Source organism: Cebidichthys violaceus, unplaced genomic scaffold, assembly GCF_023349555.1.
Source record: "Cebidichthys violaceus isolate CVI_PGR_0920_01 unplaced genomic scaffold, fCebVio1.0.p SCAF_3, whole genome shotgun sequence".
Taxonomy (NCBI): domain Eukaryota; kingdom Metazoa; phylum Chordata; class Actinopteri; order Perciformes; family Stichaeidae; genus Cebidichthys; species Cebidichthys violaceus.
Genome location: NW_027176483.1, coordinates 6,208,736 through 6,222,249, shown reverse-complemented (window position 1 = coordinate 6,222,249; position 13,514 = coordinate 6,208,736). Strand labels below are relative to the sequence as shown.

Genomic DNA, 13,514 nt, shown 5'->3' with positions numbered 1-13,514 from the left:
ACAACTAGCTCATAACTCACACGGTGCTATTGCAGAGGGATATTTATGATAAAAGCATGTACAATTTTGATAGTTAAAGTACATATATGTCAAAGATTTCTGGTTACGTAGTCGAGAGTAGCCCCAGGACTGAAAACAGGAAAAGAATCGCCTCACAATGGCGATTGTTGAGATTCTTTGATTTTAGTTTAACTCAAACTGAACCTAACCTCCCTCTCCCATCAGAGCCCACCCGAATCCTGAAGCAGCCGGAGTACAAAGTGGTCCAGATGGGCAGGTCTGTGGTGTTTGAGTGTAAGGTGAAACACGACCCCTCGCTCATCCCCACCATGACCTGGCTCAAAGACGACGGAGAGCTGCCCGATGACGAGAGGTCAGAGCTGTCTGCAGAAGTCTCACTTCTTAGCCCTGTTTCTTCTGTCCGTCTACATTAGTTATTAATTAATTAGTTATTAAATGAATCCTACCTTTTTAAAAAAAACAAGATTTGATACAATCAGATGCATTGCCTAACTGTCTGTATAAACGCTTTGTTCACAGATTAATCGTAGACTCTGACAGCCTCACCATCACTGATGTGACAGATATCGATGCGGGGGTGTACACCTGCATCATGAACACCACTCTGGACCATGACTCAGCCAGCGCTGAGCTCACTGTTGTCGGTACGTTCAGCTTTGCCGGAGCTCAATTTCACCGACTCAGAAAACAAACTCACAAATTATTGAAGTGTAAACTTCTCTCCGCCTCAGCTCTTAACAGAGAAGAGAATCTGTCCAATAACTGACACGATAGATTGCCTTTCAGCCCTCCGAGGTTAATTGCCTGAGAGTTTACTTAAGAGGGTCAGGACAGCTTTAGTCAGCTATCGTGTCAGCAGCATGAATATTTGATTGTTGCCTTTATAGCGAGCCAGATAATCTTCTTTGTTTTCTTATGGCTGACTGACCACTAAACTCCCTATTTCACTCCTGTCCTCCTACCTGGCAGAGGCCACGACACCAGCTGTTGTCTACGGTAAACCTGCGGCACACAAGAGCACCCAGATGTGCTCAGATGACATGGGCTTGTGTTGTTTGTTAGATGTTTTTGTTAAGTGAAGCATGTTGTGGCCCGAATATTTATTTTGGACAATCACAGAGCATTTGGGTATTTTATTTTGATTTACCAATATTTATTTTTATCATCATTTTTTTATTATTATTTTTTTATTTTTGTCTTAAAGGTGTTTCTTTTCTAAATGAATTGTATGTTTTTTCCATTTTCACAAAAGTGCATAAAGTTTGAATGCATCAAACACTAAACATTTCAGCAAAAGGGAGGAAATTTCCACTCAGACCCAAGATCATTTGTAAAGCAGACATCTCCCCAAAGCACCGGTTGGAATCTTTTCAAATGCGCTGTTTCCTCATGATTAATTTATTCCAAGCATGCGTTTCACTCTATCATTACAATTCCAAAACATGAGCATCAATTTAACCTCTCTGGTGAGCCCGAGACTCTATTTCATGCAGAGTGATTATGGAAGATGCTCAGTTGAGCGTCAGTCGTTTCATTTGCATGGTGCAGCGTCTGCATGTGTATCACAGCGCACATAACACGGTCTAATGTAACATGTAAAGAAACAGAGGAGTAAAGTGAGCTTGGTTAAACCAACAGAGAAACACATTTATGTTACCAGATACCCTCTTTTGTTTTTGCTCCATCTTCTCGTGGCATGAACCCTCCATATTCTGTAACTGTGACTGTGTGTTGATGTTGCTGCCTGTGCTGTTCCTCCCCCAGAGAGACCCGACCCCCCAACTGACCTGGAGCTGACAGACCAGAAAAAGAGGAGTGTTCAGCTCACTTGGATCCCTGGGGATGAACATAACAGTCCTATTCAGAGTATGTCTTAAGTGTGTTTGTATCAGGGTGTATTTATCGGTGTCCGTTTGGGATTTTTATGCAAAAGTGCAAGTTTTTTAAAGGGACAATTCACTTATTTCACATATGAATAGAGATATTTTTATTATCTTCCAAAGCCTGTATTGAAAACATGTGTCGATTGAAAGAAGTGGGCATTTAGGATGCAAGGAGAGTCTAATTCAAAATGCTTTTAAGTTGCATTATGGGAATTGTGGTATCGAGCATTTTTGGAGCTTGATCCATACAGGGACTAAAAGATATCTTGGCCTCTGCTGCTTCAATTTTGACTTTAAAAAGATAATTGTCTCTGATAGGTTAGATCAAGATGCAAAACTAAATCACTGAATTCACCTTTGATTAATTACATTTTTGACATTTAGCTAGGTATGTGAACAAAATCACAACGATTTATAAAAATCCATAATTACAATCAACCAATAATATAGTCTGCAAAAGTCAGTTAAAAAAAGGAAAAATCTACCAAATCTGTCTTTTGGAAAGCACAACCAACCCTATAGGACTGTAAGGGGGCAGTAACGGAGTGTAGTTTATTTAATGACAGCTGAGGTCAGCTTGAAATAATTGGTTACAATGGGGTCCAATGGTGAAGTTTTAACAGCATAAATTTTTTTTGCTTTGAGTTACAGTATCCAAAAATGATTTGAGAGCATTTATTTCAGTTATGCAAATATACTGTCAAGCAGTGTATCAAGTACCCAGTCATGTACAATACTTGTCTTTTTTTATTTTTATTTTACACAGAATTTCTGATCCAGTATGAAGACTCCCTGCATCACCGAGGGCACTGGCATAATCTTACTGAGGTCCCCGGCACCAGGACGACAGCTCACCTCAAACTGTCACCATACATCCACTACACCTTCAGGGTTTTGGCCCTCAACGCTGTGGACCTCAGCCGCCCCAGCTTCCCCTCCAGAATGGTTAAGACAGAACCTGCAGGTACGGACTCCTCCGCCCTTTGTTTGTGGAGTTTCTGAAGCCTTGTGTGTTTTCACTCTGTAAATTCATTGTGTCACGCTTAAATATTACATAAATAATCTACAAATCTTCTAAGTACAAATGATTTTTCTCTGAAATCATAACTGTTACAAGTAACAAAGCATATTCATCAGAGTTTGTGCTGAGCCTCAGTGACGTTTTTTAGGTTTTTCTTTAAATACCTTTTCATGTTGTCTTCATTATTATTTTTTTTTTAGCTCCAGACGAGAACCCAACAGGTGTACAGGGATTTGGAACAGAACACGATAATCTTGTAATCTCATGGAAGGTAATAAAGTTGTATGAAGCCATCTGTTTTAATCCTGAAGCATTTACTGTTGTCCAGGGAGTACCATGAGAAAATTGTCCTTGTACTGTGAAGCATGGTTTTGTTATTGCCTGCTCGCATGAGATTCCTATCATCTATCAAGTAATGGAAAACAAGTTACATTTAAAACTTTCTCCTGTGCAGCCGCTGTCAGGCCTCCAGTCTAACGGTCCAGGGCTTCACTATAAAGTGATGTGGAGGCAGAAGGTGGTGGACAGCGATTGGACCACAGTGACTGTGGCTAACAACTCCAAGTTTGTTGTGTCTGGAACGCCCACATTTGTTCCTTATGAGCTAAAAGTTCAGGCAGTGAACGACCATGGAGCTGGACCTGAGCCTGCTATTGCCCACGGCTACTCAGGAGAGGACTGTGAGTTGGATCGACTCTTTTGACCCTTAAAAAAAAAACATTCATTATGTGCAAGAGTCTGGGGTGATGCATTCGGCTGTGTAACCTAAAACATGTACTCAGTATGTCTCCTTGTCTATTGTACAGTGCCAGTAGCAGCTCCAGAGAATGTGCAGGCCGTGTTGCTAAACAGCACTCTGGCAGAGGTGCACTGGGATCCTGTTCCTTCTAAATTAATACGAGGACATCTCAAAGGATACAAGGTGCAGTCCAAAAGACCACATGCAGTGTAACATGTACACCAATCCCGCCTACCATAACACACACACACACACACACACACACACACACACACACACCTCTCAATGTATACTAACTGTGTAACTCATAGGTGTACTACTGGAGAGAGCGCAGCCTCCACAAACACAACCCCCATCTAGTGGAGAACCAGATCCTGACCTTCAGTGGGAACCACACCCACAGAATGCTGCCTGGCCTGCACCCCTTCAGTCTCTACTCATTCAATGTCAGGGTTTATAACGGCAAGGGAGAGGGTCCCCCCAGCCCCCCCCTGCAGTTTGAGACACCTGAAGGAGGTAAGACAAGGAATACTCTTTGTTTCTTTGTATTATATCACAACTGAGACTTACTGTCCTATGGTGGACCTATTTAACAAAATATATATATATGTATATATGTATATACAGTTGTGGTCAAAAGTTTACATACACTTGTAAAGAACATAATGTCATGGCTCTCTTGAGTTTCCAGTTATTTCTACAACTCTGATTTTTCTCTGATAGAGTGATTGGAACAGATACTTCTTTGTCACAAAAAACATTCATGAAGTTTGGTTCTTTCATGACTTTATTATGGGTTAACAGAAAAAGTGACAAAATCTGCTGGGTCAAAAATATACATACAGCAACATGAATTAGCAATTTTGGTGACTTAGAAAGTTGTGTCAATGAAATGAGCTTCATAGCATGGCCTCTTAACTTCTTGTGAGTGATTATGAGTGACTACAGCTGGTGACTTCTCTGAGGCCATTTAAATAGGGCTCATTGGATACAAACGCCCACAAACGCTACAATGGGAAAGTCAAAGGAGCTCAGCATGGATCTGAAAAAGCGAATCATTGACTTCAACAAGTCAGGAAAGTCACTTGGAGCCATTTCAAAGCAGCTGCAGGTCCCAAGAGCAACAGTGCAAACAATTGTTTGTAAGTATAAAGTGCATGGCACTGTTTTGTCACTGCCACGATCAGGAAGAAAACGCAAGCTATCACCTGCTGCTGAGAGAAAATTGGTCAGGAGGGTGAAGAGTCAACCGAGAACCACCAAAAAGCAGATCTGCCAAGAATTAGAAGCTGCTGGAACACAGGTGTCAGTGTCCACAGTCAAGCGTGTTTTGCATCTCCATGGACTGAGAGGCTGCCGTGCAAGAAGGAAGCCCTTGCTCCAAAAGCGCCACCTTAAGGCTCGACTGAAGTTTGCTGCTGATCACATGGACAAAGATAAGACCTTCTGGAGGAAAGTTCTGTGGTCAGTTGAAACAAAAATCGAGCTGTTTGGCCACAATGCCCAGCAATATGTTTGGAGGAGAAAAGGTGAGGCCTTTAACCCCAAGAACACCATGCCTACCGTCAAGCACGGTGGTGGTAGTATTATGCTGTGGGGCTGTTTTGCTGCCAATGGAACTGGTGCTTTACAGAGAGTAAATGGGATAATGAAGAAGGAGGATTACCTTCAAATTCTTCAAGATAACCTAAAATCATCAGCCCGAAGGTTGGGTCTTGGGCGCAGTTGGGTGTTCCAACAGGACAATGACCCCAAACACACATCAAAAGTGGTAATGGAATGGCTAAATCAGGCTAGAATTAGGGTTTTAGAATGGCCTTCCCAAAGTCCTGACTTAAAATCCCATTGAGAACATGTGGACAATGCTGAAGAAACAAGTCCATGTCAGAAAGCCATCAAATTTAACTGAACTGCACCAATTCTGTCAAGAGGAGTGGTCAAAGATTCAACGAGAAGCTTGCCAGAAGCTTGTGGATGGCTACCAAAAGCGCCTAATTGGAGTGAAAATGGCCAAGGGACATGTAACCAAATATTAGCACTGCTGTATGTATATTTTTGACCCAGCAGATTTGATCACTTTTTCTGTTAACCCATAATAAAGTCATGAAAGAACCAAACTTCATGAATGTTTTTTGTGACAAAGAAGTATCTGTTCCAATCACTCTATCAGAGAAAAATCAGAGTTGTAGAAATAACTGGAAACTCAAGAGAGCCATGACATTATGTTCTTTACAAGTGTATGTAAACTTTTGACCACAACTGTATATATATATACACACACACATACATACTGTATATATAATACCAAATATCACTTAATCTATGTTAAATCCAATCATACTTCCTTCCTGTAAAACAAAATATGACGTGTGCTTACATAAGCGAGCACCAACCAATTTCAACAGATTACTGACATCACCATCAATCAATTTGCAGCTTTTAGCAACAATGGAGGTGTGTGTCTCTGGTCTCTGTTGCTCTGTATTGTGCTGCATTTTAAGCCAGCCTACACTTTACCAGTCTAATCAAATGCAAGGGATTTGATTTAAATCTCTTTTGTAACTACCGATCAAATATTCCGTTTTACTGGGGAATATGTCACAGTGCAGAAGCTGAGGGCACTCTAACTTCTGTTTCACTGGGTTTTTAATATAACAACATCAAATGATACAAATTGCCTTCTATTTCACTGAAAAGTCCAATCTCAGTGCATTACCACTGGAAGTTTCAAGCATCGCACTTGTGCAAGTTGCATATTGAAACTAGTTGTGATGTCACAAAATCATGCTTCATCTTCTACACGTTTAAGACTTTAAGTTGAGCACAGAGAAACTTTCCTCCTTTAGCAGATGAACGTAAAATGTCAAACATCCAAATGAATTAAGAAGGAAAACCCATTTTTAAGTGAAAGGTGGACTTTAAGATATAATTTAGTAGCCCTATTTAGCTTTACATGGATGCATTTGTGTAAGGTTTCATGATATATGTGTTTTCTGTAGTGCCGGGTGTTCCTACTTCCCTGTTAGTCACCAACCCCAACCTGGACTCTCTGACCCTTGAATGGAGTCCTCCTCATGACCGTAATGGACGCATCACTGGTTACACCCTCAAATATCAGCCAGGTGAGGCTTTTTTCTATAAAACTTCTATATCTTTGCCTAGTTCCTTCATGTAGTTTGTAGTTTTGTATGTCCTCCTTTTTCATGTCCTGTAGTGTCATCCTGTTCAGAGATTATAAGACAGACAGATCTTTATTAAGATACAAATTTAGAGTAGTACTAAGAGCATTTCAAGTTATTTTGCCTAAATTACAACACAAATTAACAAATCAACTTTTGTCACTCCCGTCTTCTATTCCTGAACCCTACATCTCTATACCCCAAACATTTTCATTTCCACCTTTCTCATCATTGACACTGCGACCCCATCTACGACCTCCCCCTCCTCATACCTCTATTCAACTTATCCTACTGCTTCCCAACCTCCATCCCCGTCCCATTATTCTTGTCACCCATCCTCCATCTCAGTAGTCAATAACTCCAATGAGCTGGGTCCAGTGGAGGAGCTGGCCCTGCCCGCCAATGAGACCTCAGTCACTTTGCTCAACCTCAAGTACAGCACGCGCTACAAGTTTTATTTGAATGCGAAAACAGTCAGGGGAGCAGGCCTGGCCATTTCTCAGGAAGCTGTCACCGTCGTGGATGAAGGTAAGTCAGCAAATGCAGACTGTTAAAAGTAAATGACCTTAATTGTATTCATGTTTCTTCAACTGTAAAGCTGACTGACATGAATTGTTATATCTATATAACTCAGGTGAGATAATCCAAACATGCTATTCATTTACAGATCATATTTACAAAGTATGAAGTCCATGCAAAAAGAAAACACATCACAGAACTCTTCAGTACACCATATTTCATTCGCCAAATGTTTTGAATATCTTGCCTTCATCAGGAGGCATATCTTTTTAAAAAGATGATGGTAATGTTGGTTGTAATTAAAACATTTTATGTGAAACCAGAATCAGACACCATCCTGATGGAGGCAGGGCAGCCCAAAACATTTGAAGAATAAAGCATGGTGTTCTGGATAGGAGTTGTGTGACATGTTCACAGTTTGGATGGAGTCCCATTGAAGCTCAAACTGGTTGCACCTCGCTGTCTTCTCAAATTGAGAAATTTTTGGTTTGCATTAAAAAATATTCCTCCAAACAGTGAAATGCTGTTTATTGTGAATCAGAGCGTTTTGTTTTTGTGTTTTCTGTAACGTAGAGCGGAAACATCGATTTAATTAGTTGACACTTGACAGCATCAACAGCACGTTTTATTGTGATTTTTTTAATATGAGAATGTTTGCCATTCCATCGCCTCGAATCTAAAAATGTGCTGGTTTTATATCATTGTAAATTAAAATTGTTGTGGTTTTGGACTGCTGGGCTGACAAAACAAGCAATTTGAAAGTGCCAACTTCAACTGTGGAAAATATGATCTGCATTTTCTTATTATTTTCTGAACAAAAAAACTGAACAATTAAGTAACTGACAAAATGCTCAAGACATTAATTGATAATGAGTCAGAACATTGTTGTGTGTTTTGTGAATGTGAAATCCTCGTCATTCTACCATGTATGATGCACACTATTCCATAGCATCATCTTTTATTTTTAGCATTTCACATTCAGTAGCATGACGTACATAAGCTCTTCATCCACGTCTAGTGGAACATGAGTGTGATCCAGTGGCATTGTTAGATAAGGTGACCCATGCCGTTGTAAACATCGTCTCTTATATTACTCCGCATGAGCAACATGAATGTTGTCACTGTTCCATACAGTGACACAGATGGCGGGGGGGGGGTCCTCCCATAGTGACCCGTGTCCTGTTGTTTCTCTGTGTCCTGTTTCTCTCTCTACAAGCTCTAATATCACAGCATGACGTAGATGTGGGCGCAGGTACCGCTCGTATCTACACTCATGCATGTTTTACAGATTCAGCCGTAGCTTCAATTCCCACCGCAAGCATGCACTCATTGAGCAATTTCCCCTCGTCTCTATCAATTTCTGCAGCGCACCAAAATGCTCCGCTGAGTTCAAAGCTGAGTGAAGTTCAAAGCCACATAGATAAAGATGCTATTTGACGTGTGCCTTTTTTAATGCCATGTGATAAAACTAGATGAGTCTCTGCTGTTTTTTCTTCTTCTTTTTTTTCTTTTACTGTGCCTTTGGCGACTTTGGCCCTCTTACTCACTTCTTCCACGCTGGCTGCTAGTGATGCTTCCCGCTGCATGACAAGCGTTTGCTTGGCATGCCAATGAACTGTGTGCATTGTGTATGATGGCTTCAGTGTCTGTGGTGGTCTGCCTGTGGAAAATGTTTGCGTCTCTGTGTGTGTCTCGTGTGTGTGGTGCGGTCTTCACCCCTCTCCATGTTGTTTACAGGAAACACGCAAACCCCTCATCCCATTGCACGGTCTCCTCCACACCGTCCGCCCCACAAGGGTACAGATACTGCTGAGATCTTAGTACTCTACTGTACATGTCCGATTTGTTACATGATCAGCTTTGTGTATTCTTTTGTTTGCTGGCATAGTGTCCCCATTTTATATTGCTGTTGTGTAAGGCTATGAGGTAAAATAAGATAATCCTTTATTAGTCCCACAGGGGGGACATTTGCTGATTCTAGGTTAGGGGATGCTAAGAGCTTTTATTGGGGCTTAATTTATTAAATCAAAGCAAATAATTGCGAGTTATTGGACTGTCTTTTGACCAACAGACCGAGCTTGATGGTTGTCTCTTCTTTTGTGTGCTCAGCGCGGCCTGTGAATCCTTTCGGGAACGTTAGCTCCTCGTTTGGAGAGGACGGGACCCTGATCAGTTGGGAGTACTGGGGCCCCGAGCAAAACTTTTATGTAGAATACACATTGAAAAACAGTAAGCAAAGCAACACACCTTAATTCAGTTCCACACATAGGTGGCAAGGGACTCCTACTTCATTATTGGCATGTGCAGGTGAATAGAAATATTGGCAATCACGTTGACGCTGGCTCCTGCCAACGTGGACCCAGATGTGATAAACAAGGCTGTCTGTGATTGGATTTCTAATTAACCAGGCCTGTAATCGATTGGAGTTGCATGCAGCTCCCGTTAACAATCTCGTTGGAACTTATGCAGACAAACATCATAAAAAGCAGAACAAGCATTCTTGTTGTGCCAACCGATTTTTGACTGAAGCGCTCTCCATTGTTTTTATCCACCTGCAGTGAGGATGAAAAACTGTGTCGTTTGTAGTATGGCTCTCTCACACCTACTGTTTAAATGGATTCAATTAGGGAATATCATGATCATAGATTCCCAGTAATTTAGAAAAATGTTGTCATGAAAAACATAATCTTGTGATCATCAGTCAAACACATGTCATATTTAGCTCATCACCACATGTATCATTTATTGTGGCCCCAAGAGTTCGACACACTGGAACTTAAGAAACGCGTGCAAATGGACTCAAGGAAAGCTAAATGAAGAAAAGATGTCCACCAATTTGACAACACGTGCACAGCAACAGACTCACATCTCCATCCGTGAGCCATGTGGCTACCATGGCTAAAAATGCTGCAAAGTGAGATAAAAAAAAAACATACAGAAAGCATAACCTAATACAGGAAACGATCACAAATCACTGCGAGTACTGCAGATTATGACAGAAATGAGTTACAAGTTTTCAGGATGTGGTCAGCACTTTTTATCGTCCCCTAGAAACTTCTGTTGTTTTGTAACTCATTTTTGTTGCACCCTGTGCAACTTGCAGCATTTCTGTATATGGTCATGTTTCCTGTTTTTTGGCAGCATGCTGCACGTGTTGTTGGTGAAGTTGGGAAATGTGTTTTCTTAAGTTACAGTGTGTTTTTACTTTCAGGGCAATAATTAATTCATAGACTTAATTGGCTTTAGAACTCCATAATCCCATGAATATTAACAGTTTAAATCTAATATAGACAGAATTATTTGCAGCGTAATCCTATGTAAGTAGATGTTTGTTCAAGTAATTAGATCCCATGATCCCGTGATGTCATGATCCCATTTGAAGTGTTTGCTCCCTCAAACGTACCTCTCTTCATGAACGTCCCTCCTGCAGGTGAAGGTGAAGGTGAAGAGGAGTGGCAGAAAGAGCTTGTGAACGGCACTCAGAATGTAATGCTGAAGGGCTTAAAGGGGGGCCTCTCCTATAGGGTGCGTTTGGTGGCCAAAGGTCACCACGACCAGCCGCTCCACCTGTCTAAGGAGCTATTGGTCTCGGTCCCAGGTGAGGCAGTTCCTCGGCGGTCGTCCTCCACCATGGTCTGGCCCGGCCTGGCCTTGCACTGTGCCGTGTGTGCACTGTGTAGTAGTTCATGCCGTTGTGTAGTCATAATCCAGTCAAGCATGGGTTTAACAGATGTGTTGTGGTGGCTCTGTATGCCAGGCATGTACTGTAGCGATAGAGAGACAGTGTGTAGCAGCGTGCATGATTGTGTGGTTTCATTTCAGTTGAATTAAGGTCAGTCCTGTAGATTTGGTAATCCACATATAGAAGTTTGATATCTGTTTAATGATATAATATCCCACCTAATATCACCAACAGTAATCCTCCGTACGTACAGTTTGTGTGTTATCTGTGTGTATCTGTGACTGTCTGTGTGCACTTGTGAGAGACGGATTGATTTCCCACGCTGTGTACTAATGTGGTTTCGATAATGTGTCTAAGTCATAATTAGCTTAATCTAGGAGATTTCTAACTTCTCTAACATGAAAGTCGTCCTTTTCTGTGACAATAAGCAATCCTGATCCACTCATGAACTGATTCCTCTAACAAATAGATACCAAGTGAATGACTTGTTACACATTTGTTTAAGCACATGACTATGGATGAATGTTTCTATTTTACCGTCCCAATGGGAAAAGATCATCCAGTCATAAACGTTAAGTCTTCCTCTCCTCCTCTGGCCAGCTGTGGCGAGCAGACAGGTGGACATCGCCACTCAGGGATGGTTCATTGGCCTCATGTGTGCCATCGCTCTGCTCATCCTGATCCTCCTCATTATCTGCTTCATCCAGAGGAATAAGGGAGGAAAGTACCCTGGTGAGTAGTAGCGTGAACACCACCACTTACACACTCAAATATAAACCCACACTATAATGCTTTGTTTGCGACCATTCCATTATGTTTAATACGATTTCATGGTTAAATTTAATGTTTTTTGGAATATTGGTGTGTTTTTATAGCTATTTGTGGCAGTATATGGCTGCCTCAATGACAAAAGGATATTTGCCCAGTTTTTTTATGAAGATACATTTTTCTCGGATCATTTCATTCTCATTATGTAATTTCTTGTTACGACACAAAATCAATATATGTTGTTAATAAAACATGTTTTCATTGAAACAACATGCTGACTTGTCTCATTAAAGCAGGAAACCTTTCTCATTAAAACATGTGGAAGTCTCTTGAACATGCCAATGTATTAAGTATTAATGTACATTTTTTTCTAAGATATGTTTTTGACTACCATAAGGAACGTTTTCTGATAAAGTCATACGTTATTATAACAAGAAATGTTAATTTGATATGTAGTAATGACAAGAAACATATCTTGTTATACCGTGAAAAGGGTCTGGTTATAACGAAAACGGAGCTGATATTACTCTGCCGTAGCTTTTTGCCACATTCCATCTGAATAATGAGGAATACAAACATTGTTTCCTACTTTACCTTATAAGCCGGTTTGTCTAAATTGCTTCCTCTTCTCTCACTAGTCAAAGAAAAGGAGGACGCACACACAGACCCAGAGTTCCAGCCAATGAAAGACGATGACTGTACTTTTGGGGAATACAGGTGAGAGAAAAGTGCTCCGGCCTCTGGAGCCCCCAGAGCCCCATTGTACCCATCAACCCCTGCCCCGTCCCTGCTTTCTACCCAGATCTGCTCTCTCTGGCTGGGCTGAAGCTCTGCACTCCCTCCCTCCCTCCTCTCAACCTTTTACAGCTGACCAATAACTGACCCAGGATCAACATTAAGAGAAATACAAAACAAAAAGAAGACGTGAACCTCTTCTGAACCTCTACCACCGTGAAGCACAAGATTTTTCTTTCTTTTCTGGGTTCTGGGAGGTCCTGGATGCTACTTGTGTCGGACTCTACTGATGTGACATTGTGGTGTCATTTGAGAAGCAGGATTCTTCAGGTTCAAGGGATTTGGGGGTTTAGATGTTTTAAATCTTTAAAGAAGACTGTCAGGAAAACAAAAATATAAGCTAGAATCATTTGCAACACATTGTAAACTGACCCAAAGCATCGAATCCCATTCCAACTAATAAGCTATTCATTAACATCCTGTGTATAGTATATATAGTATTAACACTTTGCCTAGTGTATTGCTACTTACATACACAACCCTGATAGGATTAAAAATCACTGAAATCATCATTCCTTCTAACTTACAGCAGTTATCCAGATGTGCTTGTTAGCATCCTCAGTCTAGGCTGCTTCTCCAATCGCACGCAAAATAAAGAAAAACGAAGCACTTTACTTCTGTATACATAGCATTATTGAATTGTTTTTTATAAGTCGATTTATAAAATGGTCTTGCTTTTATATTAATTTTTGTATTATGTAAACATAAATCTGTTATATGGATTTTATGCTGTGATGAATACATATCAATATATATATATATATATATATATATATATATATATATATATATATATATATATATATATAATATGTGACATGCATGGTGTGAAGATCTGGCTCTAGGCAATAATGTGTTGAATGGAATCATGTTCATATATAGATAAACGGTACATAGATGAATACAG

The 13,514-nt window shown here is 40.7% G+C and overlaps 1 protein-coding gene across 20 annotated transcripts in view; it reads left to right on the top strand.

Moving 5' to 3' along the window:
* The window catches only part of LOC137881860 (neuronal cell adhesion molecule-like), a 74,675-nt gene that overhangs the window by 57,220 nt on the left and 3,941 nt on the right, over positions 1-13,514 (top strand). For 3 of the 20 annotated variants that reach the window (XM_068724025.1, XM_068724018.1, XM_068724019.1), the window contains 17 exons: positions 226-373; positions 541-665; positions 991-1,017; positions 1,786-1,887; positions 2,671-2,868; positions 3,126-3,196; positions 3,380-3,605; positions 3,732-3,847; positions 3,976-4,180; positions 6,664-6,786; positions 7,192-7,371; positions 8,579-8,614; positions 9,100-9,159; positions 9,472-9,591; positions 10,793-10,960; positions 11,645-11,776; positions 12,451-12,529. In XM_068724025.1, coding sequence (XP_068580126.1) covers positions 226-373; positions 541-665; positions 991-1,017; positions 1,786-1,887; positions 2,671-2,868; positions 3,126-3,196; positions 3,380-3,605; positions 3,732-3,847; positions 3,976-4,180; positions 6,664-6,786; positions 7,192-7,371; positions 8,579-8,614; positions 9,100-9,159; positions 9,472-9,591; positions 10,793-10,960; positions 11,645-11,776; positions 12,451-12,529 — 2,116 coding nt within the window. The other 17 variants (XM_068724026.1, XM_068724020.1, XM_068724028.1 and 14 more) reach the window with 14 other exon arrangements.